Source organism: Ostrea edulis, chromosome 4, assembly GCF_947568905.1.
Source record: "Ostrea edulis chromosome 4, xbOstEdul1.1, whole genome shotgun sequence".
Classification (NCBI taxonomy): Eukaryota; Metazoa; Mollusca; class Bivalvia; order Ostreida; family Ostreidae; genus Ostrea; species Ostrea edulis.
The window spans coordinates 17972636-18000135 of record NC_079167.1 but is presented as its reverse complement, the minus strand read 5'-3'; the positions used below and the strand labels follow the sequence as shown (position 1 = coordinate 18000135).

The window sequence follows — 27500 nt, the reverse complement described above, 5'->3', positions numbered from 1 at the left end:
CTTTGAGCTGACTGGCTCACCAGAATAATAACAAGAATGATAATTACTGATAACTTTGTATTGAAAAATTAAAAAGCATTCTACTGGAGATAGTTACTGTTTATAAACCACTAATACGAAGATTTTCCGAAACACGTGCAGTCCTCTATACAACCAGGTGGTGGCTAAATGCCGGTTGATTTATACATGACAATTTCATGCATGTATTCTGATAATTGGTTGATCGTAATATTTTCTCCTTCTTGAAATAAGATAGGACTGGTATATTCTTTTAAAATCGAAAAAGAAAAATCTGTGGCGACCGAAGACCGAGACTGGATTGTGGTCATTGTCACCGAAATACATGTACGTGTAACTGTAAGTATACGTAACTCATTATTGTGCACAACGATCACTATGGAATAAAATTTTACGAGAATGAATTTGAATTTTTCCTATTACTATAGAATACTTATATGGAATTATTGAAGATGTGTATCTTGTCGGTATGATAGACATATTGATGAGGCTTTCTCGAACGAATAATATGAAATGACAGAAGTTTTCTTCGGAATGATTGTGCTATATTGTTCTCGCTTCCATTACCGTCATTGTCACTTATATGCTATTATCGAAAGAAAACATTCAACTTAATTTACTCTTCGCAGTGCCTAACAAAACAAATGAAAAATGTTTTCATTAATAAGCCATGCATGTTAAAGAATTTGTACATTCATATATCTTTTTGGTAAAGCTTCGTTTAACCTTTACATGCTTAGAATTGTAGCTATGGTAACGAACATTTATAATTAATTCGTACAGAGAATCTATCAGGAAAATATTTGGACCTTGATGGTCATAGATGATGGTTATGACATATTTGATTAATGATCGCAACTCTACTGCACAAAAACTTCTGAATGCGTAGGCTGATGTCATTCCGACCTCAGGTTTACCAAAATAAATATACTAAATAGTTCGCTTGATAGTCTTACAAACATGAATTTCAGTACCACTGTAATTAGAGCTCATTATTTGACCAAACCATAGACAAGTTGTACAATTTGTATATACTAATGCACTTTGACCCGCCCTTGCAGGTGCGGACCTAAATGCATGTAAACTGTTCATTTCCATAGGAAGAAATTTCTTTTACGTATGTATTTTGTACAGTGCATTTATTGTTTCTTTTTATTGTTTATTTCTATTTCTTGAAATATTTCTGAAATGACTAAACCGATTGTCTTCATAAATCGATGCTTAGTAAAAATCATCTCGGCAATTAACCATCTTGAAGCTATGCATAACGCATTTTTCGAAAATAACTTTCTGTTCAAACTCTCCGCCCATGAGCAACTGCACAATTAAGATTGAATGAATTTTTAAAACCTTTTCTTTTTATGCTTGTATGCTTACATACATATGCAATAATTTGTTTTTAATTGTTAAGCTTTTTTGTTTGAAATCAATATCTGATTCTTAATATATCAAAAACAATCCAGAATTATTTTTTTTTGGGGGGGGGGGGAGAGAAAAGTAGAATTTATTTAAAACCGACATACACATGTACTACGTAATGGAGATTTTTAGGCGGCTAGGTACTTTCAAAGCTTTTTAATCTCATTGACAATGTATTTTGATAAGCACATTACTTTCATGAGGACAAAGTGGTTTCCTGCATTCTAAAACAAATCCACACACCAGAAAACTTGTAGTAGCATATGTTAGGGTTGATTGACTGGATTTTTCTTCCCTTCGAGAAATTTTCACTCATTTAGAGGGGTATCGAACCTCAAGTAGGTGAAGTGATACAACTTTATGCCCATGATAATGCGCTTTAGGTCATTTAGCAGTGAGGGTTCTTTATTGTGACACCCCGTGGGGATCCAGGTTAGAATAGGTCCTCAGTATCCCTTGCTTGTTGTAAGAGGTGACTAAATGGGGTGGGCCTTCGGATGAGACCACAAAAACTGACGTACCCTACTCAAAGGCCGTAAGCACCGAGTATATGCCTAAATTTTGCAGCCCTTCACCGGCAATGGTGACGTCTCAATATCAGTGAAAAATTCTCAAGAGCGACGTTAAACAATATACAATCTTTATTTGTGACAACACCTACTGTATAGGCCTATATGTTAAAGACAGGAGCACAATGTACATGTGTGAGTGTGTGTGTGTGTATATATATATATATTTCTTGAATTGTGGGGAGAACATATGGATCAACCTTGTCCACAGTGGGGAGATTGCGGCACGAAATATATCTTTATTTTTATATACAGTGTATAAATACATTTAGTACAAAAATGAGGGTTGTTAAAAGGGGGATCATTCCCTCCCCCTCCCTGATTCTACGTGCATGCTCCGGATGTACCGTTATTTCGTTACTGCCTTGACATGGACAACAAACTTGACCAGAAAACCCTCTAAAAAGGGGGAAAATTTGTTTCTAAATACCATCCAGTCAAACACAAACTCCATTTGGCGTGCTTGCCATGGCCATTTAATGATAAATTGGAGAAAGTACAAATATAATACAATGTATGCGCCGATGATGATAATATGGCAGCATAAGATAAATGAATATAGATATTAAGCAATAGAAATACCATCTTGATCCAAGGGAACCTGGAAAAAACAGTACCCCCCGGAGACAGCATTCTATGCAAAACTATGCCTAACAGTCAACAATCACTCGGACAGGAACTTTGGAAGTCTGCTATGCACATCGACAGTCAATAAACCTCAGTATGTATTGATCCACGCCATGACGCTGAAACGAGAAATTAACAAACCGGAAACGACAAGAACAAATTGACAGATACTAAGGGACATGAAAATTGAGGGGAAGAGGGAGGGTGGGTTTAAACAATTTTATCGTCTGCTCCACTCGAATGACGAAATAAAAAGGAGTAATCTATGACATGCGCGCAGAAATGAAAATAGGAATTTCGTACGACGAACCCGATGGATTTGAAATTTAATCAAGATAAAGCTGCACGAAATAACCCGGTTTATCCATATTAGATAAACCCCATTATTTCGTTACTGCCTTGACATGGACAACAGACAAACTTGACCAGAAAACCCTCTAAAAGGGGGAAATTTTGTTTCTAAATACCATCCAGTCAAACACAAACTCCATTTGGCGTGCTTGTCATGGCCATTTAATGATACATTGGAGAAAGTACAAATATAATACAATGTATGCGCCGATGATGATAATATGGCAGCATAAGATAAATGAATATAGATATTAAGCAAAAGAAATACCATCTTGATCCAAGGGAACCTGGAAAAAAACAGTACCCCCGGAGACAGCATTCTATGCAAAATTATGCCAAATGAGTCATGGGACAGAGTCGCACGACCCATCCGCCACAAAAATTGAGGCGGCAATTTTGCTGCCCAAAATAACAATCCAAGGCACACCAATTGTGCCGAAATAAGGTACAAATTGTACCGCACGACTATCAAAATTGCAGAAAAGACGTAAATCGCGCCCTATGAAACAGCATATTAAAAGAGAAAATGCAAATTGCATATCAAAAAGCACCAATTGTGCCGAAATCAGGTACCAATTGCACCCCATAACTAAGTTACTAAAAGGTGCAAATCGCACCCTATGAAACTGTATACGTGTATTACATGAAATGCAAATTGCACACACAAACACAACATTGGCTCATGACAAGCATTAAGGAAATGTTGGTGAAACAAAACTACAACGGATGAAATGATCCAGGGCATTGCTTAAAGTATTGATAAAAATGCTGTTGCCCAAATCAGACAAATGTAGTCCATCTTTTCTAAACAATGCCTTGTGTTGAACCTTTATATCTGGATAACTGATTGATGCACCTCGTCCCCGAAACATATTGATGACAAATGTTGCACATGCACCATTAATCCTACGTCTATACTTTTGACCTTCCAAGTTCGCAAGGCAGTTAACCCAATTATTTCGAGGCAAAATGTGAGACCAAATAATAAAAGTTTTGGGGAGTAAGTTAGCAATATTAGCCAAAGTTGACTTAAAATATTTTTGAAGGCCTCTTAGTGTATTGTGTGCCTGACCAATAGTGTTGCCCCCACAATGTATAATGATAATCTTTGGCACCTCATTACGAGCCAACAGAAACTCGATTGTGGGAAATAACTGCTCCCAAACCATACCATGAATTCCATGCCATAAGATGGGGGATGATTCTCGATCAAGTTTATCTTGATTAGCATTCCGTGCATACACATGGGTTGCCAATTGACGAAACCTGGTCCACTGAAACCCAGAAATAGCATCTGCAATTTCATTTTTTATAACTTGAATATGCTGTGCTCTTATTTGTATATTAAACCTTAGAGTTTGAAGAACTAAAGCCCGAACCAGAGTCATAATTCTGTTGTTTGTGGAAGATTTGCGATTAATAATGTAAACTAAAGATAAATTATCAATATGAAGAATGAGTTTTTTATTCCTGAATTTTTCAGCTCATGTCATAACCCCTAGTACTATAGGAATGAGTTTTAACAAAGTAATATCCCTGTACATTTCCGCTGGCCAGCAATGAGGCCACTGCAGACAACACCAATGCCTACCAAACACAACACCGCAACCATGAGAACCTGAACGATCGGAGTAGAAATGAAGTGCCTCATCTTCCTGCCATACAAGATTAGGAAATGGTGTCCTTCCATTAAACTCGCTAAGGAATTGCACCCACATAAGCAGATCTAACTTAATTTCCTTTGTTATCCTTACAAAATAATAAGGTTTTTAAACTCCTGCGAATGAACCATAAGTTCTTGTACAAAAAGCCCTGCCTGCTGGTAATGCTTTAACTACAAATACAAGTGATCCTGCCAATGATTCTTTCAAAGTAACCTTTTTCGACTCGAGTATTACATGTATTTTTGCCAACAACTCCCTAACTTTATCACCAGGAACAAAAATAGTCATTGAAATAGTATCAATGCCCAAACCCAAGAAACCCAAACAAGTAGATGGCCCTTCCGTTTTTTCTACAGCTAAAGGAATACCCAATTCTAAGCATAACACTTCAAACTGCCCCATTAAGTCCTTGCACTCAAATGAATTGGCACTACCAATGAACATGAAGTCATCTAAATAGTGAACAATATTTTCCGATTTGGATCTACGAGACAATTCCCAATGCAGAAATGTAGAAATTTTCTCAAATAAAGAGCACGACAATGAACAACCCATAGGTAAACATTTGTAAATATAATATGAACCCGAATGTTTCAAGCCTAATAAACAAAAATCCTGTGGACAAACTGGTAAAAGTCGAAATGCACTGGAAATATCCATTTTTGCTAATAAAGCACCCTCACCCTTGCTTGCAATTAGAGAAATTGCATCATCAAAGGTGGAATATTTTACTGAACATAGATAGGGGTCTATAAAGTCATTAACACTGTTGCCAGGAGGATATGACAGATTGGTGATCATTCGCCATCCACCTTGCTTCTTTGGGACTAAGCCAATGGGGTTGCAACGCAAATTAGATATGGGAGGATACGAAAATGGACCCAATATTCTCCCTAACTGAACTTCTTTATCAATTTTTTCTTGTACCTGCAAACTATATTGAAATGCTGATATCATGTTCTTAAACTCCACCCTCCTCCTGGGACCATTAAAATTCAAAGAAAATCCCGACTTGAAACCCACAGATAAACAATTAGCATCTTGAACATTTTGGTATGTTGATAACAATTTATCCAAATATTGTGAATTGATAGGTGAATGACCCAAATCCCACAAATCTTGACAATTATGTGGCAGAATTGAATTGTGACTGGCCTTTTGAATACTGGGAATGCTGGTTCCTGGAATGAAGATGCGAACGATTGTTAGAATCAGATTGAGATGATGGTTGATCTGACACAGCAGTTGCATTAGCCTTGTAACATTTAACTAATGGGTGGAAATTATTGCATTTAAGACAACTATGCAAATAATTACAATTTGGCTTGTTGCAGATACCCTGATAATTATAACTGTAGCATTTATTGCGGGGCTGTAATGACTGCTGATGTGATACAATATTAGTATATGGAGTTGATGGTTGCATGTAAATCATCCACAACTCTGCATCCACGGATGCCCAACTCAATGAGGTGTTACAAGATTTTTTGAGTCGAAATTGAATATCGTAATCCAACCAGTTGCCTTTAATTTTTTCAGCTCCCCTCTTTATCAATGCCATATATCTAAACAAAGGGATTACGTCTGTTGGATTTCTGACCAAGTAAACTGATGCAAAAATTGCAAACGCATTTAGCCATTGGGACAGATTTGAGATTTTCTGCTCCTTCTGATTAGGTTTAACCTGAAATACTCCATCTTCAAACACAACCTGATTTTGTTGAGTTGAAGTTGGGTCATGAAAAAGGAAGGTACCGAAATTACAAAACTGATTATTGCAAATGTTGTCTTTAATAATTTGAGGCAAATGTACTGCTAGTGGTGACACTGCACTAATAAAAGAGGGTCAAAATGAACCGTACCTGGATTATTTAGAGCTGGACCATTTTCCACAGCAACAGGTTGCTCGTGAATTGCATGTAAAGGTATTGGAGTAGCTGCCCTCTGCATCTGAGTTACAATAGGTTGCTCAGGTTCTAAAGATCCAGACGTCGATTGCTCCAAGATGGCGCATTCTGGCTCCACACGAGGTTGAGTGGCGGTTAGGCCTACTCGCTGTTTTTTCGGCCTAGGTGCGGAATTTGCTATCCTCCCCCCGGCATAGGGACTCTTCGACTTCGATGCTCTTGATGCGCGAAGCATATTTAAATTTCCCTGATACTAAATTAGGCGATGGCAATCGATTGAATATTGATAAAAAAAAATTTAGCGTCTGCTCCGCTCGAATGACGAAATGAAAAGGAGTAATCTATGACATGCGCGCAGAAATGAAAATAGGAATTTCGTACGTACGACGAACCCGATGGATTTGAAATTTAATCAAGGTGCACGAAATAACCCGGTTTATCCATATTAGATAAAACCCAATATATCCATTATCGGATTTGTAATGCCCGGGGGAGTTGATCGACGTTCATTCCAAATCAATGGTAACCAATATTTGTAAAGATTTATCATGACGTCATAACTTTCAACAGCTGGTATGTCTTGATTTTTTACTAAATTTTTATTGATGATTTTCAATAATTCAACCATTTTTCTTTACCGATCGGCGATTGACTTTTAAGAGCTTGAGAACAAAAATTTTTGTATGCATCTACAACATTTTTAGAAAGGGTTTTCAAATTCATACCAATCGCAAGCTTACATAGTCTTTGTAAGTTACTTTTACGGTAAAAGGAACAAGAAACACACATTTATAACAAAGATTTTCTAAGTTCGATACTTGTATAGAATCAACGTCCTTTGTTCAATAGGCTATATACATTTGTGTATTTACGTTAACGACGATAAACCGGGAATGAATATGCCTAAAAATGACGTAATAGTGACTAAATGCAGAATAAATATGGACATGGAAGAACTCGAAAATCCCCTATTTATAAGGATTATTCTTATCCAAATTTCACTTCTTATGCCGCTCATTAAACGAATGAAATTGCTAACTATTTTCACTGTCGGACTGTCCGGTACAAGATATTTTGCAGCCTGGATAGGAGCGATTGTTATATCAACTGAACACGTGATTGGACGGGACTAAGAACACGTGATAGGACAGGATTGAAAATTGAAAACACGTGATAGGACGGGACTGTGAACACGTGATGGGACGGGACTGAGAACACGTGATAGGACGGGTCTGAGAACACGTGATAGGACGAAACTGAGAATACATGATAGGACGGGACTGAGAAGACGTAATAGGACAGGACTGAGAACACGTGATAGGACGTGACTGAGAACACGTGATAGGACGAAACTGAGAATACATGATAGGACGGGACTGAGAAGACGTAATAGGACAGGACTGAGAACACGTGATAGGACGTGACTGAGAACACGTGATAGGACGAAACTGAGAATACATGATAGGACGGGACTGAGAAGACGTAATAGGACAGGACTGAGAACACGTGATAGGACGTGACTGAGAACACGTGATAGGACGAAACTGAGAATACATGATAGGACGGGACTGAGAAGACGTAATAGGACAGGACTGAGAACATGTGATAGGACGGGACTGATCCTTAGAATATAACTGTTACTCACATTTTATCCTGCACATATTAAAACCTTTGAGGATTTATACGAGGGCGAGTCAATAAGTAACCAGCCAAACTTATTTCCGGTTGAGATCCACCTCTTTTTTTTTTCTATGTATCGATGTAATTGCCCTCAAGTGTGATGCACTTAGACCAACGGCGTTCAAGTGCCATCAAGCCAGAACTGAAAAAGTCAGGGTCCTTTCCATTGACCCACTCCTCAACTGCCGTCACGACTTCTTCGTCAGACCGGAAATGACGTCCACGGATATCCTTTTTCAAGTTTGGGAATAGGAAGAAGTCACTAGGAGCTATGTCAGGCGAATAGGCTGGATGTGGTATTAATTCATACTCGTTCGCTTTACAGTATCCATTGAAATTTTGCAAGTGTGGACTCTCGTATTGTCCTGTTGCAGCAAAACACCTTTAGATAGTTTACCTCGGCGTTTTTCAAGGATGGCGGTTCTCAGCTGGTCTAGTAAGTTTACATAGTACACTCCAGTTATTGTACTTCTCTTGGGTAAAAAGCCCAACATAATAACGCCTTTTGCGTTCCAAAATACTGTGGCCATCACCTTGCCAGCAGATGGTTGCGTCTTGAGCTTCTTTGGCCTCGGGAACCCAGGCCCTACCCACTGACGACTCTGAGCTTTATTCTCTGGCTCATAATAATGAACCCAAGTCTCATTTACAGTCACCAGACGCAAAAGAAAACCCCATCGTTTCACCTAAAACGCTTCAACAAGGCGCTGCATACTGATGTTCTGGTTGCCATTTCCTCATCGCTAAGGGATTTGGGGACCCAACGTGATGTTAGCTTGCGTTTACTTAAAAGATCATGTAAGATTGTTGAAATGCTACCACGTGAAATGCCTAAGCCTAATGTCTGCGCTATTTCTTCCAACTGAATTCACCTATCAGAGTATACCAGATCCTGAACTTTCTTACACATTTCTTAGTCGGTGGCATCCAGATCTGGCTTCATTTTCTACAGATGTTATACCGCATTTGAATTCCCCTAACCAGAATTTAACCTGAGCATAAGATGGTGCAAAAGTCCCATAAACATCGGCTAACTCGTTGTGTATTTCCTTGCCTGTTTTACCTTTTAAATACAAGTACCGAATTATAGCATGGTACTCAACTTTAGATGAAAAGCATGCCTTTGCACCACTAGCCATGTTTGACATTCAATATCTCATTAAAGAATGACTCGATACGCGTGCAATTTTGTACCCAGGTATAAAACATCTATTGAAACAAGGCATAAAAATAATGACTATTTCGATCAATCAGAAATGGGACAGGCTAGCTACTTATTGACTCGCCCTTGTATCTAAAACAGAACTATCCTAAAAAGCTAGCTCCTAAATTGCTTACGGTATTACATCGGGTGGAAGAGGTGCTCGCTGTCACGGTATTACATCGGGTGGAAGAGGTGCTCGCTGTCACGGTATTACATCGGGTGGAAGAGGTGCTCGCTGTCACGGTATTACATCGGGTGGAAGAGGTGCTCGCTGTCACGGTATTACATCGGGTGGAAGAGGTGCTCGCTGTCACGGTATTACATCGGGTGGAAGAGGTGCTCGCTGTCACGAGCTTTGATCCAGTTGTACGTTACTATATTGTTGAAAATGCCCGCAACAGAAATAAATACTGCGATATTACTTACCGTAAATTAATTCATTATCATACGTTATTAGAGACCATGGAGAGATGATAGTAAAATGTAAATGTAAGAAGTTTCATATTTGAAAGTACATCAGAGCTTGAACAGCAGCGCTTCACGTCCGTATACTTTTCATCAGACGCTAACGCATATGTACCTCTGAAGTATTGGAATATATCTATTAGGAATTCCAGCATATTTTTTATTTCAACTTCAGCTCATTTACAGTTGAGGTTTGTGTTTATGTTTCACAAAACCAACAAAGGACATGGGTTTGAAGGTTAACAATGGTTTTCGAGGGGTGGTGTCATTTTCACGGTCTTGGTGACATCTCCATATGAGCGAAAAATTCTCGAGAGAGACGTTAAACAAGATACAATCAATTTTAATCTCAAATATACGCACTAATCATTTCATCATGTAAATATATTAATACAAAGGAAAGTACATGTAAAGTGCCTTTTCTATTTCTTTGATATTCATTTGATCTAACGGAACAAAACGCCACTGGGTCTCACCGTCTCAAATGACGTCATACTACAAATTACTGTGAATTTTGGCGCACATGATATTTTTATTACATGTATGTTAATCGTTGTCAAGTAATGTTTCCCGTTTCTAGATAATACCACCCTGCAGGATGTGCTTTTTACTCTCAGTGGAAATACATTGTTTTATTCTAATGTTTCTCGACCAATCAGATTGGAGTATATTTGGCATTGTAACGTCACGCAGTTTTAAACCTTTGTCATCCTAATAGGAGAATTATGCAGAGAATTTAAAAATGTAAAATAAAATATCGCCATCTGATTAAAGAATTAATACCTTTTGATTTGAACAATATGAGAAATTATAAGTCCTAGAAACGTGATATTGTTTGCCTCGGTCGTCATCATTTTTCTTGTACAGAGAATTCCTCAACAAAAGTAGGTAATTATATAGTATTGTTCCGAACATCTAATGGACTGGTATTGGGGTGAAAGGAATAAAATATGCAATTACGCAAATACTTTAATAGTAGATTGGAGTTACAAAACTGTGTCGGCTGGTAAACAACACGGGAGGAGAAGAAACATTGTATTAAAGAGTCAATGGCATTTTAATAATTCACATACAAACACGAAGAAAATTCAATGAATACTTAAACAAATCCCAAGTGTGGATTGCCGACATGAAATTTAATTACAAATATGTTCATAGTGAAATATTAATAAAGAACAAAAAAGTGCACACCTTATAATTGTTTTCTTACTAGTTCTAAACATTTGTAATTACTCCGGTATGGATTCATTGATCTAAAGTGTCTCATACATTATCACTCAGTCTGTTTAAATAATGAACACTTCTAAAATTTCATCTTTCAATGTGACATGGTTTTGTGAAGAAGAAAAAAATCCATCAATTCATTAGAAAACCAAATATCGACTCTTTGAAATCGGAAAACAACAAGAAATTTGTACAACTTGAGGAGTGCAAAGAATTCTCTTTCTCAATATTTATGTTTTGTCAGCCTCGAAAACTCAATGAGTATGCAATGTTTGTGGGCCTTTCAGGTGTATTTTCCCCTTTATATATATATATATATATACTAGATGAAATCCCGCGCAAGCGCGGGAAATCACAAATAATATTGCACAGAGGAAGGGCTTCTTTTTTTTTTTTATACATGCATCTATAATTCAAATAAATTAAAGAACAATTCATGAATAGTTGCCTGCATAGTTATGTTATATTTATTGATATTATATACAATAAATAAAACTTGATTATTAGGAAGTCACTTGGAGCTCCAAATTAAATGTTCTTTATGTATCATATAAGGTCTCTCTCCGTATTGAAAATTACATAATGATTTTACGAATGCAATTGTAATCCGTCATGCCGAACATTTGACCAAAGACAAAATGAACAGTAGTTCATAATTTCAAAATTTGAAACTCAGTATTCCGAATGTGTTTATAATGGTAGTTTTTGTCCAGTGTGACAATTTAAGGGCACAACTATGAATACACGTCGTTTCTTCTCATCCAACACAATAATCAATTAAAACATAATGCACTATATGCATGAAAAACAGAAAAATTGGTATGTTTTAAACAGTGGCCTGATTTCTTGGACATTGTCAAGGCGCAAACTTCCCAGAACAGCTCCGGAACATTCGATATCTGACATATTGGACAGTTTTTAACTTAATACTTAATTTCATGATTTGTGTCATCACAAAGCATGATCAACTGAAATAAAAACGTTTTTTGTTTTTCATATGTTTGTACAATGTATATATCAGTAGCTGTTGGTAAATTATTACAAATAGTCGTAACGGTAACTTCAATAATCACAGAAAAAAATGAACATCGAAAGAAAAAACCCAGATGAATATCGTATTTTAAAAAAATCATCGATGTATCAGATCGTTGGTCTCGAAAGAAGAGGGGGAAGTGATGGATTTAAGGGGGTGCAACCGGTGCCCCCCTAATCAAAATGTTCAAATTCAAGGTTAATCGTGGTCTCTTGTTTAGAAAAATGTAAACGATAAAAGAAGCAATTATATTTCTTCCACCCTAGGAGGAATAAATGACAATATCTTTTGATTTATTGAATTACTTTTACAGGGAGAACTTACTTTTTTTCAAAAACCCTTAAAATTTGCGTCATTTTATTACTTTCACCATATTAAAATTGACAGAAAATACTAAAAGTGACTACATAGGACACATATTTCAAGCCCTATAAAATTTGTAAAATCCAGGAGCCCCCTGGGACCCACTGGTGGCCTCAAGACGGCCCCCATACCCCTTGCCTCATAAAGTTGCACTCCCTAACCGCAATTACTGGATCCGCCCCTGGGGGTGTCCTTCGTTGAAGTTCTTCATAAAATGACAAATATGGGCCTAGTCGAAAGTATTATAAGTATAACTGTTTTCCTAAATATTGAAATTAACATACACTGAAGGATGTTTGTTCAGAGAATGAAAATATTCTGAAAATTTTGCAAAGCATATTTTTACTATCTACAAATATGACGAAATACAAAATCGTAGACAAAGGTTTTGGGTCTGTGTGCTTATTATCAGCTGCTCCCGCAGGAGCGGTCGATCTATTTGTGCTTGTGTTAGAAAGTGCGCATGGGGAAATGAGAATTAAATCGTTCTTATTGTTTCGATAGAGTACTTCTTAATCAATAACATCTATAACAGTTCTGAATTAAAGATTTTGAAAATATATATAGATATAAGTGTATATAAATGTAATCAATACGTTCCATTTTTATTCATTACAAAACAAATATTATTAATTAACGATGTTGTACGAAGTTTTTGCAACAAGCACCTCCGGGGAGTAAAATATAGGAGCAACTCATTATGGGTTTTCAGATGTTAATTAAATAAATGAATTGATAAACACAAAAGTTATTTTGGTTTAAATATGCTACAGCTGCAAATATTTTTATATATCTATAATTTTGGTCACCGCTTTGTTTAAAATCTGCGACGTGCATCGTCATCATCACGTGACGCACATTCGGGGTATGCCTTGCCGTTGCATTCTGCTTTCTGAAGCATGTTTGGTTTCTGCAAACTCAAAATCTAATAATATTCATGTTTACTTCATTTGCATACCGTCATGATAGAACTTCTACATTCTGTAAATCAATTTAGCTTCTCCAATGCAATTTGCGGATTTACGATATATAACTCTTTAATTTAGAGGGGTGTGGAAAAAATCTGAGAGATTAGGTCTGTTGGTCGCTTTGACCTGGATGACGTCCATATTTCCTCTAAACTTCCTGGATATACATGTTATAGCGTTTGTATTTTTGAGGTGCACCTGCTGATTTTAAAATGATTTATTTTAAGTTCTGTTGCAATTTCAATCGAACACATCCAATACTGAAACATAGAAATGATATTTCATAAATTTATAGTGTTTTAAAGCACTGTAGTGCTCTTAAATAAATGCTAGTATTGATGCCTTTTTTAAAAGCGAGTATTCAAATTGTTCCTTAATTTCGTTTTTATTTTCTAATTTTTTTTCCATAATTTCCATATGTTTCTTTTGAAATACATGTAGTTTAGAATATTTTAAAAAAGCTTTAACGGCTGGTTTGATGATTTGCATCAGAATTATCTTGTTGATTGATTTATTTTATATTGTTTAACGTCCCTCTCGAGAATTTTTCACTTATATGGAGACGTCACCATTGCCGGTGAAGGGTGAAGGGCTGCAAAATTTAAACCTATGCTCGGTGCTTACGGCCTTTGGGCTGGGAGGAATCTTTAACGCACCACACCTGCTGTGATACGGGGCCTCTGTTTTAGCGATCTCATCCGAAGGACCGCCCGATTTAGTCGCCTTTACAAGCAAGGGGTACTGAGGGCCTATTATAACCCGGATCCCCATGGGACCTATGTGCTTATCAACCAGCCAAATGGCATTGAAGTTTACCTATTTCGACTTAAAATTCAACTTTCAGCAGATATATTCTCTTTATAATTAGAATAATTGAATTTGGATGATATATGTATCATTATATAAAGTGAAATAATCTTATCGCAAAATATGACAATTTATAATATGTTGTGACCTTCCAGCACTTGAAACGTTGATAGAATTTAAACAATATCTTAGACATTTTTAAGTCTTAAACTTCTTTGAAACCCAGAAAAGTAATACCTTTGAAAAAGAAGAGGAAATGATCGCGTCGAGTTCATGTTGAAACATACCAGAGGTGGGATTGGGTGCCCAGGAGGAGTAAGCATTACCTGTCGACCGGTCACACCTGCCGTGAGCCCTATGTCTTGATCAGGTAAACGGAGTAATCCGTAGTCAAAATCAGTGTGTCAGGAACGGCCTAACAATTGGTATGAAACACGTCAGAAAACATTTGACCCAATGGTAGGTTATTTAAGGCAAACTAGATCATTATAACGACCATAGAATTTGCAAAATGCTGACTTTAAACGACATTGCTGAAACTCCTGTAACATCAACTTGTTTGTCAGTAGCCTGCCTCGATTTAAAAACTGATCATACACAGAACAAGACATATCCGAAAGAAAGAAATTATGCTGAAAATGAAAAAATTCAATATGATGAACAGACACCATTAAAAGTCCGTTCCACTACAGATTGATACAAATGAAATTTTAATTTCGTACGTGATGTCAACTAGAAAACAACTCATTACTTCAAACTGACACGCAAGTATATAACATTGTGTAGGTACATGTATATTTAATAGGTTTGATTTACTAGAACGCCGTGCATTCTACGTGTAGCTGTTCTGAAAAGAACGTCCACTCCTTCCACTGGGTCATTACAAAGTTATCACTCTTATTTTCCGGGGTGTAGGAGAAGGGGGGGGGTAGAAATATAATTTCCATTGATTTACTTAAAAATGATTTGATAAAATACTCACGTTCATATGAGATATACAAGCAATATTCAAAAACTCTTAAAATACGGTAAAAACAAAGTTAAATTCAAAGGGAAGACGAATAGAAATGACAGCAAAATCATAACGTTGTAGAGATGGTCATTTGTGACCTGCTAGAATTGGAGCCGATTTCGGTCCTTAGTATCCCTAGTCCTTTACAATATGACGTAAATTCTGTATCTAATGCCATTTTGTAAATTTAAATCTTAGAAAATGACATCAGCCGAGTCAAAACAAACCCTGAGTGTGTACATATCCTGTTAGATATGACTAATAATTATACATTGCCAGATCTTCATCAGAACATATAATGATATCATATGTTGCCATATGTTCATTATGAAATACATATCATATGCAGCCAGGTGTTCGTTATGATATATATGTTGTATGTTCTTGATATTTAGTGTGACATACATAATAAAATGTTGTTAAGTGTTCATTATACATACAAATGATTGATTGATTGAATATTGTTTAACGTCCCTCTTGAGAATTTTTCACTGATATGGAGACGGTCAACATAGCCGGTGAAGGGCTGCAAAATTTAGGCCTATGATCGGCGCTAACGGCCTTTGAGCAGGTAGGGATCTTTATTGTGCCACACCTGCTGTGACACGGGACCTCGGTTTTTGCGGTCTTATTCGAAGGACCACCCCATTTAGTCGCCTCTTACGACAAGCAAGGGGTACTGAGTACCTTTTCTAACCTGGATCCCCACGAGACTACATACAAATGATATGTTGTTAGATTCATTATAACATACAATCCACCGTGTATATGTTATTGCATGTAGATGATCATTGTGGTATGCATATTACATATATTAGATAGTTCATTATGACACATATATACATATTATATGTACACTGACACGCCAAAAAAAACCCACCACAACCTCCACTTTAGGTAAATATTTTCTTCGTTCATTGAAATATATCGTTGAACTTTTACAACTAATAGAATATACACATCTGTTGGATAACACAGTAAACTTAGAGTTAGGCATCATAACTTTGGCAAAAAAGGTCAAAGCTGAAGAATTGGTAGACATTTAAATTTTCTTACATTGTAGTTCCATAGCGAATATACCGCCGCGGTGGTCAAGAGGCAGAACGTTCGCCCCGCATGTGGAAGATCAGAGTTCGAATCTCGGCCGCAACAGACCTAAGTCGTTCAAACAGTTACTCGGCATCAAGTGTGAATGTTACGGATCCTCAAAGATGACCTTAAAAACGGATGACCCGTGTCACAGTAGGTGTGGCACGCTAAAGAACCCTTACTGCTCAATGCTCGTAAGCGCCGAGCATAGGCCTAAATTTGAAGCTCTTCACCGGTATTGGTGACGTCTCCATATGAGTGAAAAAATCTCGAGAGGGACGTGAAACAAGATACAACCAGTCTATCAAAAGCGAATATGTTTCCGTTAGCATTTGGTGCTGCTCTAATTCTGCAATGCATAGATTTCTTAACACGATTCATCTGCGCCATAGGGATGTTTTGCCACTCTGCCGTAAGTGTACGTCACGCCACATGACACTGGGCATTGTCTTGAAAAATCGAAGTTGTACTGGCGGACAAACAGAACGGTGTCAAATTGCAGAACAGTGTCAATGTGGGGTTAAACTGTCAAATTTACTTCAATGATGACCAAGCGGGTTTTTGCGGCCACTACAGATACCGTCCCACACCATAACACTACCACCCCCGAATCCCGTCACAGTTCACCATGCAGTATGTTAATGCCTCGCAGACACAGGACTATGTATAGTGTGACCGAGTTCTTTCATCATGAATTGCTTGGGAATGCGTATGATATCATGCAGTTCAAAATTGTTATTAGCGTTAAATTACCAATATCAAAATTATTGACACTTAATTGGGGTTGTTTTTATGCGTGTTAATAACACACAAGACCTGCCTAGATGGTCGAGCGGTCTAGCGCGCTGGTTACATGCTGCTAGGAGATTTGGTTCCGCAGGTCGTGAGTTCAACCCCGGGTAGGGGCGGAAGTGGGTATCCAAATAAAGTGAAATTTTCTGTGCTTTATATTAAATATTTCTTCACTTAGGCAGTTATGTTCATTTAAGAGTTCAATGCTATTTCTATGCTTTATATATATATATATATATATAACAATCCCGTGTCACAGCAGGTGTGGCACGATAAAGATCCGTCTTTGTTCGGTGGTCGTAAGCGCCGAGCATACGCCTAAATTTTGCATCCCTTCACCGGCAATGGTGACGACTCCTTGTGAGTGAAAAATTCTCAAAAGGGACGTTAAACAATGAAAAATCAATAAACAATCTTTCTTTTTTTTTTTTTTTTTGGCATGGCTAGATTTCATACTAATACAATGCTCATTCAAATATTTAAATTTTCTGATGTGTTCAAACCCCCTAATGGTTTGAGATGGGTATGTTCAGACCCCAATGATCTGATATCAAACCAGTCGTGTTGAATTCGGCTTTGTGATCTTTATCAATAAATTCTATTTATTTAATTAATTGAGCCTGGAAGATTATCAGAACAGTTTAAACTATCGTTTGTTACGAAAACCAAAATATTTAATTCGTGTATTTAAAACAACGAAGAATTCTATTATTAAAAATAGATAGACAGGTGCATGCAATGAAAATGACGAAAATCAGAAAGAAAGAAATACGAGGAAACTATATCCCACGTATAGATGTAATGAGTTTATCAAAACATTTCTAATCTTGTAAGTATTAAAACATGTAATTCACCATTGCAGACGTATAGTGCATTGACATTAAAAATCTGTTCTGCACACTAATTATATCCTGATAAACACTTTTCATGCAATAAACAACATTATTCTAATTATTTTGTTCTAAACACTCGAGAAAAAGCATACCTGAAAATAACGATAGCAAAAAAAAAGTGCAGGTATCAAAAAGTACAAAAATATTCTGAAATATAGTTACAAAATTTAATTCATCTTTCTTGGGGGAATAGAACGCACAAAACCATTCTATCACGGTTAATTATAATTAGAATTTACTATATAAATTCTGCGCATCATCATTCCTTTAAACACATTGCTTAAACATTTATTCTTTAGATATCTCCGACAGTTGGGTGGGTTTTTTCTTTTTTTTTTTTTTTTTACAGATGCACCCAATTTGTCAAATATCTAAACATCGTTTTGAATAAAAGCATAAAATGAAATACCAGCAAAATATGATACAAGTAAAACAATATGACATGTTCGGTAGATCAAAAGATATGTAAATTCGAATATTTTTTCAAAAGTTTGAAATACTTACCGAAGCATGAGCAATGAATGCAGGCAGATATAATAACCAAAGCAAAGATATAACCGTTAAACAACATGTTTTGTCTTCTTTTACAATATTTTCAGACTTTCAAGTCATTTTGCACAGATTCGTTGAATACGTTTAACGCGTTGTCAGTAAAGCATCCGATCCATTTCTAAAACTTTTCAACTTTAAATAGCAGTGTACAAATAAAAGACGGTGATGAGAGCTCATCTAATTGGCTACAACCAACAACTTGGTAACGATGGATGGCGGATCAATTGAATGCTCAGAATACTTCACTCGCAATAGTGAGGCTGTTTAATAAGAAAAGGTGATTAAATGTTGGCAGCGCATTAAAATTATAAATGATAACTAAGCACGGCCCCGTTTATCTTACATCATTGTTCAATGCCGGATGATTTTACAATTATCTTGAAATTATGCTGTCTAGTTGGAAATCGATTTTTTTTTCATGAATACACTAACATTGTCTTCACGGTACGGTGAATGATAGCTGTGAAATATTTTATCTTCTGTGACTATTTAACTTTTAAATTTGGTCACTTCGCGTCGTGTTACATTGAAAAGCTGTGCGAGTCGTGCTTATCTCGGATCACCGAGTTGCGTTCATAGTCCAAGATTAAAGATAATTTGAAATGATAAAATGAACGCGGTGTCACATTCAGAATTTTTGACCAATTAAGAAATTGGCGTCTTGATTTCGACACATCATTTTCAATTTGGCAATATTTTATCAGAATAAGTAATATAGAGAACTATATTATCATACTTATTCGTTTAACCTTATTGACCCCGTCTTTCGGAAAACACCACCACTTTCTTACCAGAACTCTCAGGAATGTTGAGAAGGACGACACTGGAGACATTCTGATATTTTTGGCAAAGTTATTATTCTGCCGACATCAACTGAACATGATACGTCTTTGGAAACATATATTGACGATGGACGAGGACGAACTACCAAAAAAGTATTTTACTGGGATCGAGCTCAGCCAAGTCAGTCAAACTGGACCGCACATATTAAAGCCATAATGGATTCATTAGATATGACTCAACATTACTTGACTTTAAGAGTATGCAATATAGAAGTCACCGAAGCAAAATTACGTCAGCAATCCTCGGTTCATTGGCTCCAAAATATTCAAAATATCCCCAAACTCAGAACTTACTTTCTCTTTAAAACTCGATACACTGTTGAAAAATATGTGGAATTTGACCTCCCCATAAACGTGAGATCAACTATGGCCATGTTTAGATGTGGAGTTTTACCACTGAGAATCGAAACTGGTCGATATAAATGCGAACCATTTGAGGACAGAATATGTGTTTTGTGTGAACAAAATGAAATAGAAACAGAGAAACATTTTTTGTTACACTGCTCTTTATATAATAGGTTAAGAAATGATTTCTTCAGCAGAATAGGTGTATCTCAATACCAAAATTTAATTTTAGATTATTCCTTATTTGTAAACGTAATCAATAATTATCCACGACAGACAGCAAACTTTATATTTAATTCCTATAAAATCAGACAGCAAAAATTACATAGAAATTGATAATCTGGTATCACCATTCGCATGTATATATACAATGTTATGATACATATATATTGATTCAAAGTGACATATAGGTCCGTTTGGACCGGGTGTTCAATAATTTATGTACTTTGTAAAATGTTGTGAAATATTGTATTTTAAAACACATGTCACTATAATAAATAAATTACTTACTTACTTACTTATATGCATCTGAAAATATTCTAGTATAACTATATTTTTTCATGCATGTAAATGGATATTAAATTGAATTCCATATATATGTGTCACAATGAAAATCATATACATGTAATCACTTTCATTCATACATACTTTATTTCCTCCATGATAAGATTATAAAAAATACCTTTACATCGATATAATCACAAATACATACAAAGAAAAAAACACACGCGCGCGCGCGCGAGCGCAATGATGCAGTTTTCCGTCTTTTTTCTCGTGGAATTCCTCCATCCAACAAAAAAATAATAAATTCATTCCTTAAATAGTTTGATATTTGCACATACAAGGCGATGCGTAATATTTGCGCATGTTAAGAAATAATCTATTTAATCAGATAAAGGGCCTCTCATCAATTGCCTTCCCTGTGGAAATAGTGAAATTATAAAATCTGATATTTCCGGGAAATTTTTCGCATCACACATATTTGATACGAATACGATATGTGTGTGACAAATCATAAATTAAAAGTTTTGTATTACATTTTGTGTAGTACAGATATGATATAAAGAAGTATAAACGCCTTTTTATTAATTCATGTTATCATTGTAATTCGGTATTTTTATCTGCAACGATAGTCAATTGTAAAATTATCGCTTGTTACGTGACCCACAGTCTTGTGAAATTGTTTGTATTACTGCTACGGATCTAAGCGCCAAGTATAGATCTAATTTTTTAGTATTTCACCCACTGCTGGTGACGTTTGAATATGATTAAAATATGATGCAAAACAAATAAAAAACCATTCACTACCGAACATTAATATGACACTATTTCTAAACCCTATGATTAATTTATATTAAAAGTTGCGAAAGGGAACCTTCAAAAGTACTGTGCCACATGTGCCAGAAGTGGTGTAAATCAAATGTGTATTCTTAAAAAATTTTTACAGAACTTTTAGGAAATTTGAAATCTTTTCTCAAATCAACAACATCGAAACGTATGGCTTTTCAACACCTTACACGACCATTCCTCACGACAGATTAAAGACGAGTTTTTGACATCATAGACAGTTGCTTCTTCAACAAAAATGGGAAAAGGAAATATTCATATCTAATGACCAGTCGTCCAAAAATTTACTTCGTTCAACACCACTCTGATTCGACGCACAAGTACTCGGACGTTGAAATAAAAATATGCTGGAGTTCCTCATTGACAATGTATTAGTAGTCTTTGGTGATGAGGTCTTCCAACAGTCTTTTGGAATTCCCATGGGCACGGATTGTGCTCTTTTGTTAGTTGACATTTTTTTATATTCTTATGAAGCAGAGTTTATTCAAGAGCTTCTACATGAGAAGAAAAAACTTCTGGCTGGGGCCTTCAACTCGACAGTTAGATACATCGACGAAGTTTTATATCTATTAAAAATAATCATTTTCATTCATATGTTGATTCGATATACGGTCTCCCTGTGAACTCGAAATAAAGGACACCACAGAGTTCTCCACATCTGCTCCGGACTTAGATATTTTATTGAAAAATAAATATTAACGGCAAATTAACAACTCCACTTTATGAAAAACAGGATGATTTCAGCTTCTCCATCATCAACTTCCCATAATTATATAATACAATGTACTACATCATCAGCTGCATATGGTGTTTATATCTCTCAACTGATTCCATACGCAAGAGCTTGTTCTGTGCATGACCAGTTTTTAAATCAAAGCAGGCTACTTACAAACAAGTTGATGTTACAGGGGTTTCAACAGTCTCGTTTAAAGTTGGCATCTCGCAAATCCTATGGTTCTTATAATGATCTAGTTTGCCAATACAACCTATCACTGGGTCAAATGCTGTCTGATGTGTTTCATACCGATTGTTAGACCGTTCTTGGCACACTGATTTTAACTACGGATTACTCCGTTTACCTGATCAAGATATATGGCTCGCGGCGGGAGTGACAGGTCAACAGGGGATGGTTACTCCTCCTAGGCACCTGACCCCACCTCTGGTATATCCAGGGTCGTAGACATTTTAGGATGTGGATTCCGAGTTTTTCATTGCCCTGTGGTATTCTAATAAACTTTAATATAAATGTACCAGTTTCTTATAGTATCTATGATTATCCCAGATGAAGTCTGTACTTTTAAATCAATGTTTGTTGTGCATTTCCATAAATGTTTATGGAAATATCATTGACGCACAAGTTTCCAGTTTACTCTATCTAAAGGCTCACATGCACTTTTTCAAGTTACATTAATGAATTGTATAACGATGCCAACGAATAATCAAAATGTGTCACAAAATTGCGTCAAGTAGAAAGCTTTGTTTGCAATTGAATGAAAATCTCCAAACCCATATTTAAATCTTTCTCAATGAAATGTGAAGATAACGAGCAGTGATCAATCTCCTAACTCCTTTAAGGAATACAAAATAGAGTTGGGGAAACACGGACCCCTGGGGCCTATTTTACAAAAGGTTTTACGAAATAAAACTAAAAGTACTTTTAACAATGCTGCATTCATTCTAAAGTGTAAATTCATGGCTTATTCTAAGAATAGCAGATGGTAAGTACATACAATCGTATTTTCACAAATTGTACACTGAAATATGTTTGAAATACTGGTCTTAGTCGTAAGATCTTTTGTAAAATGGGTCCCAGTAACACAAGAAAACAACAGATAGAGCTCTTAGAAATTCGAGTTAGATTATTTGGGGGGGGGGGTGTCGAGAATTTTTCAGTCATGTTGAGATATCACCAGCTGTTGGTGAAGAGCCTGAAATAGCGCTCATAGCAGTACCAACACCTGCCGCGACAAGAGACCTCAGCGCTCATGGCCGTAGCAGTACCAACACCTGCCGCGACAAGAGACCTCAGCGCTCATGGCCGTAGCAGTACCAACACCTGCCGCGACAAGAGACCTCAGCGCTCATGGCCGTAGCAGTACCAACACCTGCCGCGACAAGAGACCTCAGCGCTCATGGCCGTAGCAGTACCAACACCTGCCGCGACAAGAGACCTCCGCTTGACCCGTGATTCTCGCTTCTAGCTAAAAAGTGTTTGGCGAAGGAGTAATCACTAGATATGCTTCACATGTCTTAGGTTTGACGCGGCCATGACACGAGCAGGGCTTGGAACTCACGACCTTTCGGTTACGAAGCGAATACTCTACCTTTCAGCTACCATAATCTGATTTAAATCAGATCTTTGATCTGCTCACGTAGATTGCTATACAAGGATCTGACGTTACTCAATAGAGGGTCACGTCCGCTTGACCATTCGTTTGGAATATCAATAAGAACTATCAGCCAATCAGATTGCGTCCCAGTTAATTCGTAAACAATTCACAGTAATCTTTCTCCCAAGAATTTTATTCCACACTATAAAAATGTGTGCTCACATAAGGATTTTCAAAACTTTCGCAATAATGTCTAATTTATTCGGTTCACACAAACAACAAAACGCACGAAATATACAACCAAATTTGATAAATTGTCAATTACGATTCATGTATGAATAGTGATGGGTACGATTTGAATAGGCCTAGTTGTCTTTGACCTCGAAGTATTCTTTAATCTTTTGTACCGACCTAAATCATTTCTGGCACACACCTGTATCGGTATTTTCAACGAATGTCGAGATTTAGAGCGCTGCTACGTGTAATCAACTGTTTTCTTTCATCGGTCAATGTGAATTTTCATTCCAAGAATATTTTTTTATTGTTTCCTCTCCATCGAGATTTTCTAACAAGTTGAATACAACAAAACTCGCAGGGAATGCAGATATTATTTGACAGGTGAGCAGCTTTCGATCGTGGGCACAGTCATCTGTAACGTATGTACATGTTGACACAAGAGCATCGCTGGCAGAAATTTGACAGCGTATATTTGATTGGCTAAACGAAAGGTCATGCGGACGTGACTCTCTATTGTTTGTGTAGCGATCTACGTGAGCGGATCAAAGGATCTGATTTTAATCAGATTGGAGCTATCGCGCCCGGTCAAAGTGGCTCGGTTGTCAGAACGTTCTTAACTGAGAGGTCGAAAGGTCCCTTGTCGCGGCAGGCATTGGCACTTTAAAGAACCCTCACTGCTACGGCCGTGAACGCTAAGCATGGGTACTTTACCTACGGCTGATGACGTTTCAATATAAGTGAAATATGACGTAAAACAAAGAAACAAGCAAGCAATCCTGAACATTAATATGACACAATTTCTGAATCCTGTGATTGATTTATATAGAGAAACGTTTAAATATGGGTTTGGAGATTTTCATTCAATTGCAAACAAAGCTTTCTACTTGATGCACTTTGGCATCGTTATACAATTTATCAATACAACTTTTAAAAAGGTACATATATGCAGTTCTTTTAACGATGTCACTTGTATACAAAGTTCGTGAAGAACTGCCACTGGTTCCTTTTTGGCAAAGTATGTCAATTTCCTGTCAAACAATACAATTCAGATGAAAACTGATGAAGTGGCTCTGCTTGCAATTAGATAATAACATAATGTGCACAAAGTTGCCTTTACATTTAATATAAAAGGTATTGACTTTTATAGATAAAATGCTTTGTTATGTTTGGAGATAGCTAATCTGCTTGAAGAAAAATCGAATTTAAACAGGCTGGCAGATTTAATTTTAAAAAGCGTGACTTCAGAAGCGACAAAATGATAGGTGTCCTTTTCCGACATCACCTGATTTATAACGTATACAAGTTCACAATTCTCCCATACGATTTAGAGAAACAGATTTGCGCTGGATCCGTGAATGCGGTGTAGTAAGTTCATCTAAATAGTCAGTAGGGCTATTCAGAAATCTCAAAAATACTGTCACGTGTAGCGGTCACACAGCCAAGTGCTGATCACGCTCGCTATTGCTTAACATGCGTGATCAAGAGAGAGACTCTACCACATCACTAGACAAGCTAGCTAACTAGCGAGGCAATATAAGTTCTCTCTATACTGTCCTCTACCCCCCCCCCCCCTTCTCCCCCCCCCCCCGCTCAGGTAAGCTTCGTTCCAAAGCTTGGCGTGAATTCTTTCAAATGTTTGGCACATCTTCAGCATCTGTCGTTCCCAACGACAACCACCGTCGTCCCCGGACGAAATTACATCCATATTCTACCTGAAACAGGTATCCCACCAAACACCAGATTCACTACGCTGCCACCATATTGTAACGTGTGGTGGTCACTCATCCAAGGGCTGGTCACGCTCGCTGTTGCTTAACTTGCGTGATCAAAAGAGATATTCTACCATATCACTAGAGGAGCTAGCTCCCTAACGATGCAGTATAAACTCCCTCTGTACTGTCCGCTATACTTTCCCTCGCCGAAGTTTAGCATGAATTCTTTTTGAATGTTTGGCACCTCATCAGCAACGGCATATGCCGTTCCCGACGACAACGACCGTCGTCCCCGGACGAAACCACTTATGTACATGGACAAGAAGTCCAAGAGCTCGAAGGAAGAGACTCTACCTGAAGAAGACCCACCAAACATATATATATATACGTGTCATTGTATATTTTGTATATATATATATATATACAAAATAGATAGTCGGGCAAACACGGACCCATGGACACACCAGAGGTGGGATCATGTGCCTAGGAGGAGCAAGCATCCCCTGTCGACCGATCACACCCGCCGTGAGCCCTGTATCCTGATCAGGTAAACGACGTTATCCGTAGTCAAAATCGATGGGCCAAGAACGGCCTAACAATCGGTATGAAACACGTCAGACAGCATTTGACCCAATGATAGGTTGTATTGACGAAGCAGATCGTTATAACGACCATAGAATTTGCGAAATGCTGACTTCAATCGAGACTGTTGAAACCCCTGTGCCATCAACTTGTTTGTCAGTAGCTTGCCTCGATTTAAAAACTGACTATACGCAGAACAAGCTCTTGCGTATCGAATCAGATATATATATAATATGACTCTAAAGTGCGATGGTCGCTCCAAAGTACGATGGTATGCGCCAAAGTGCGATAGTTTGTTAACGTTACGGACGCCAAAAAGCGATGGTCACACCAAAAAGCGATGATCCCTTTCCTATAGGCACGCTACGCCAAAGTGCGATGGTCTGGCACACTGAAGTGCGATGGTCCGTCATTTGTAGGCGCACCACTCCAAAGTGCGATGGTCTGACACTCCAAAATCCGATGGTGCAGGTGTAGAGTATTGTTTGTGACGTCAAATATTATGACGTCATTCGTAAAGTCTTTTTTAAAAATCAAACTGAAAAAATGTAACGTCAGTTTGCCCAAACTAACGTTATTTCTGCTGGCACCAACGTCTTCTGGATATTGGAGGAAGATAAGGGTGATGGGCGATAGCAAGGCAAGGTTTACTCTGTTGAGGACTGTGAGAGCAGCAAAGTAAATTTCTTATCGAAATATCTACTTCGTCCAAACATGTTTTAGTTCATGATCATTTATTACTTGTGACGTACCCGTGATAAATTCCCGGGGGGGGGGGGGGGGGGGGGGGTATGCTATACTGCAAAACATTCTATGGAATTCTGCGTTTGAAAATTTTGTGTTTAATAACACAACTAAAAGCTAATGAAATAAGTTATTATTTTGCATTGTTTTTATGGTGAAACACCACACCGCTGGTACAGTCTGTGCCAAAACACTGTGCCCATTCAGTTTTGCAAATCAACGGACTTCGGCGTATCACTCCATCGCACTTTGGCGCATTAATGTGTACCATCGTACTTTGGCGTGTCACAACATCGCACTGTAGCGCATGAGTGTGGACCATCGCACTGAATTATAATTGATAGGTCTCAAATCTTCCACACTAGTCTGAATTTCGCTGCTGTCATAGGCGAGAAACCACCTGGTGACCTGGACCGGTAACTGTCCAAGTAAAAAAAAAACCAGGGAAAATCGAGAGAACGATGACGTATATCTGTTATTTTAAGAACCAATTGCTTGAAATTTGGCATGCAAGTGGTTAAAACATAAATCTATACAAAGAGTTCGGCAAATTACGCATATCGCACCTAGTTTCTGATTTTTTTTAGACATTTGAAGCGAGTGGGTAATTTTTTTTTTTTTTTTTATCTGGGTCAGAGTTAGACCCCTTTCTATATTTATGGTATCACAGAGTTCGGGCCCAAAACGGGCTTAGCCCCTGTGGATATTATCGTAGGAATAAAAA

At 37.3% G+C, this 27500-nt stretch overlaps 1 protein-coding gene across 1 annotated transcript in view; it reads right to left on the bottom strand.

The window, feature by feature from the left end:
- LOC125668888 (uncharacterized) overlaps window positions 1–19865 on the bottom strand; it is a 68646-nt gene extending 48781 nt beyond the window's left edge. The window contains exon 1 of the mRNA XM_056162151.1: window positions 18590–19865. Within this exon, the coding sequence (XP_056018126.1) occupies window positions 18590–18656 (67 nt within the window). The 5' untranslated portion in view covers window positions 18657–19865. The remainder of the gene's footprint in view (window positions 1–18589) is intronic.
- Window positions 19866–27500: the final 7635 nt, after the last annotated feature.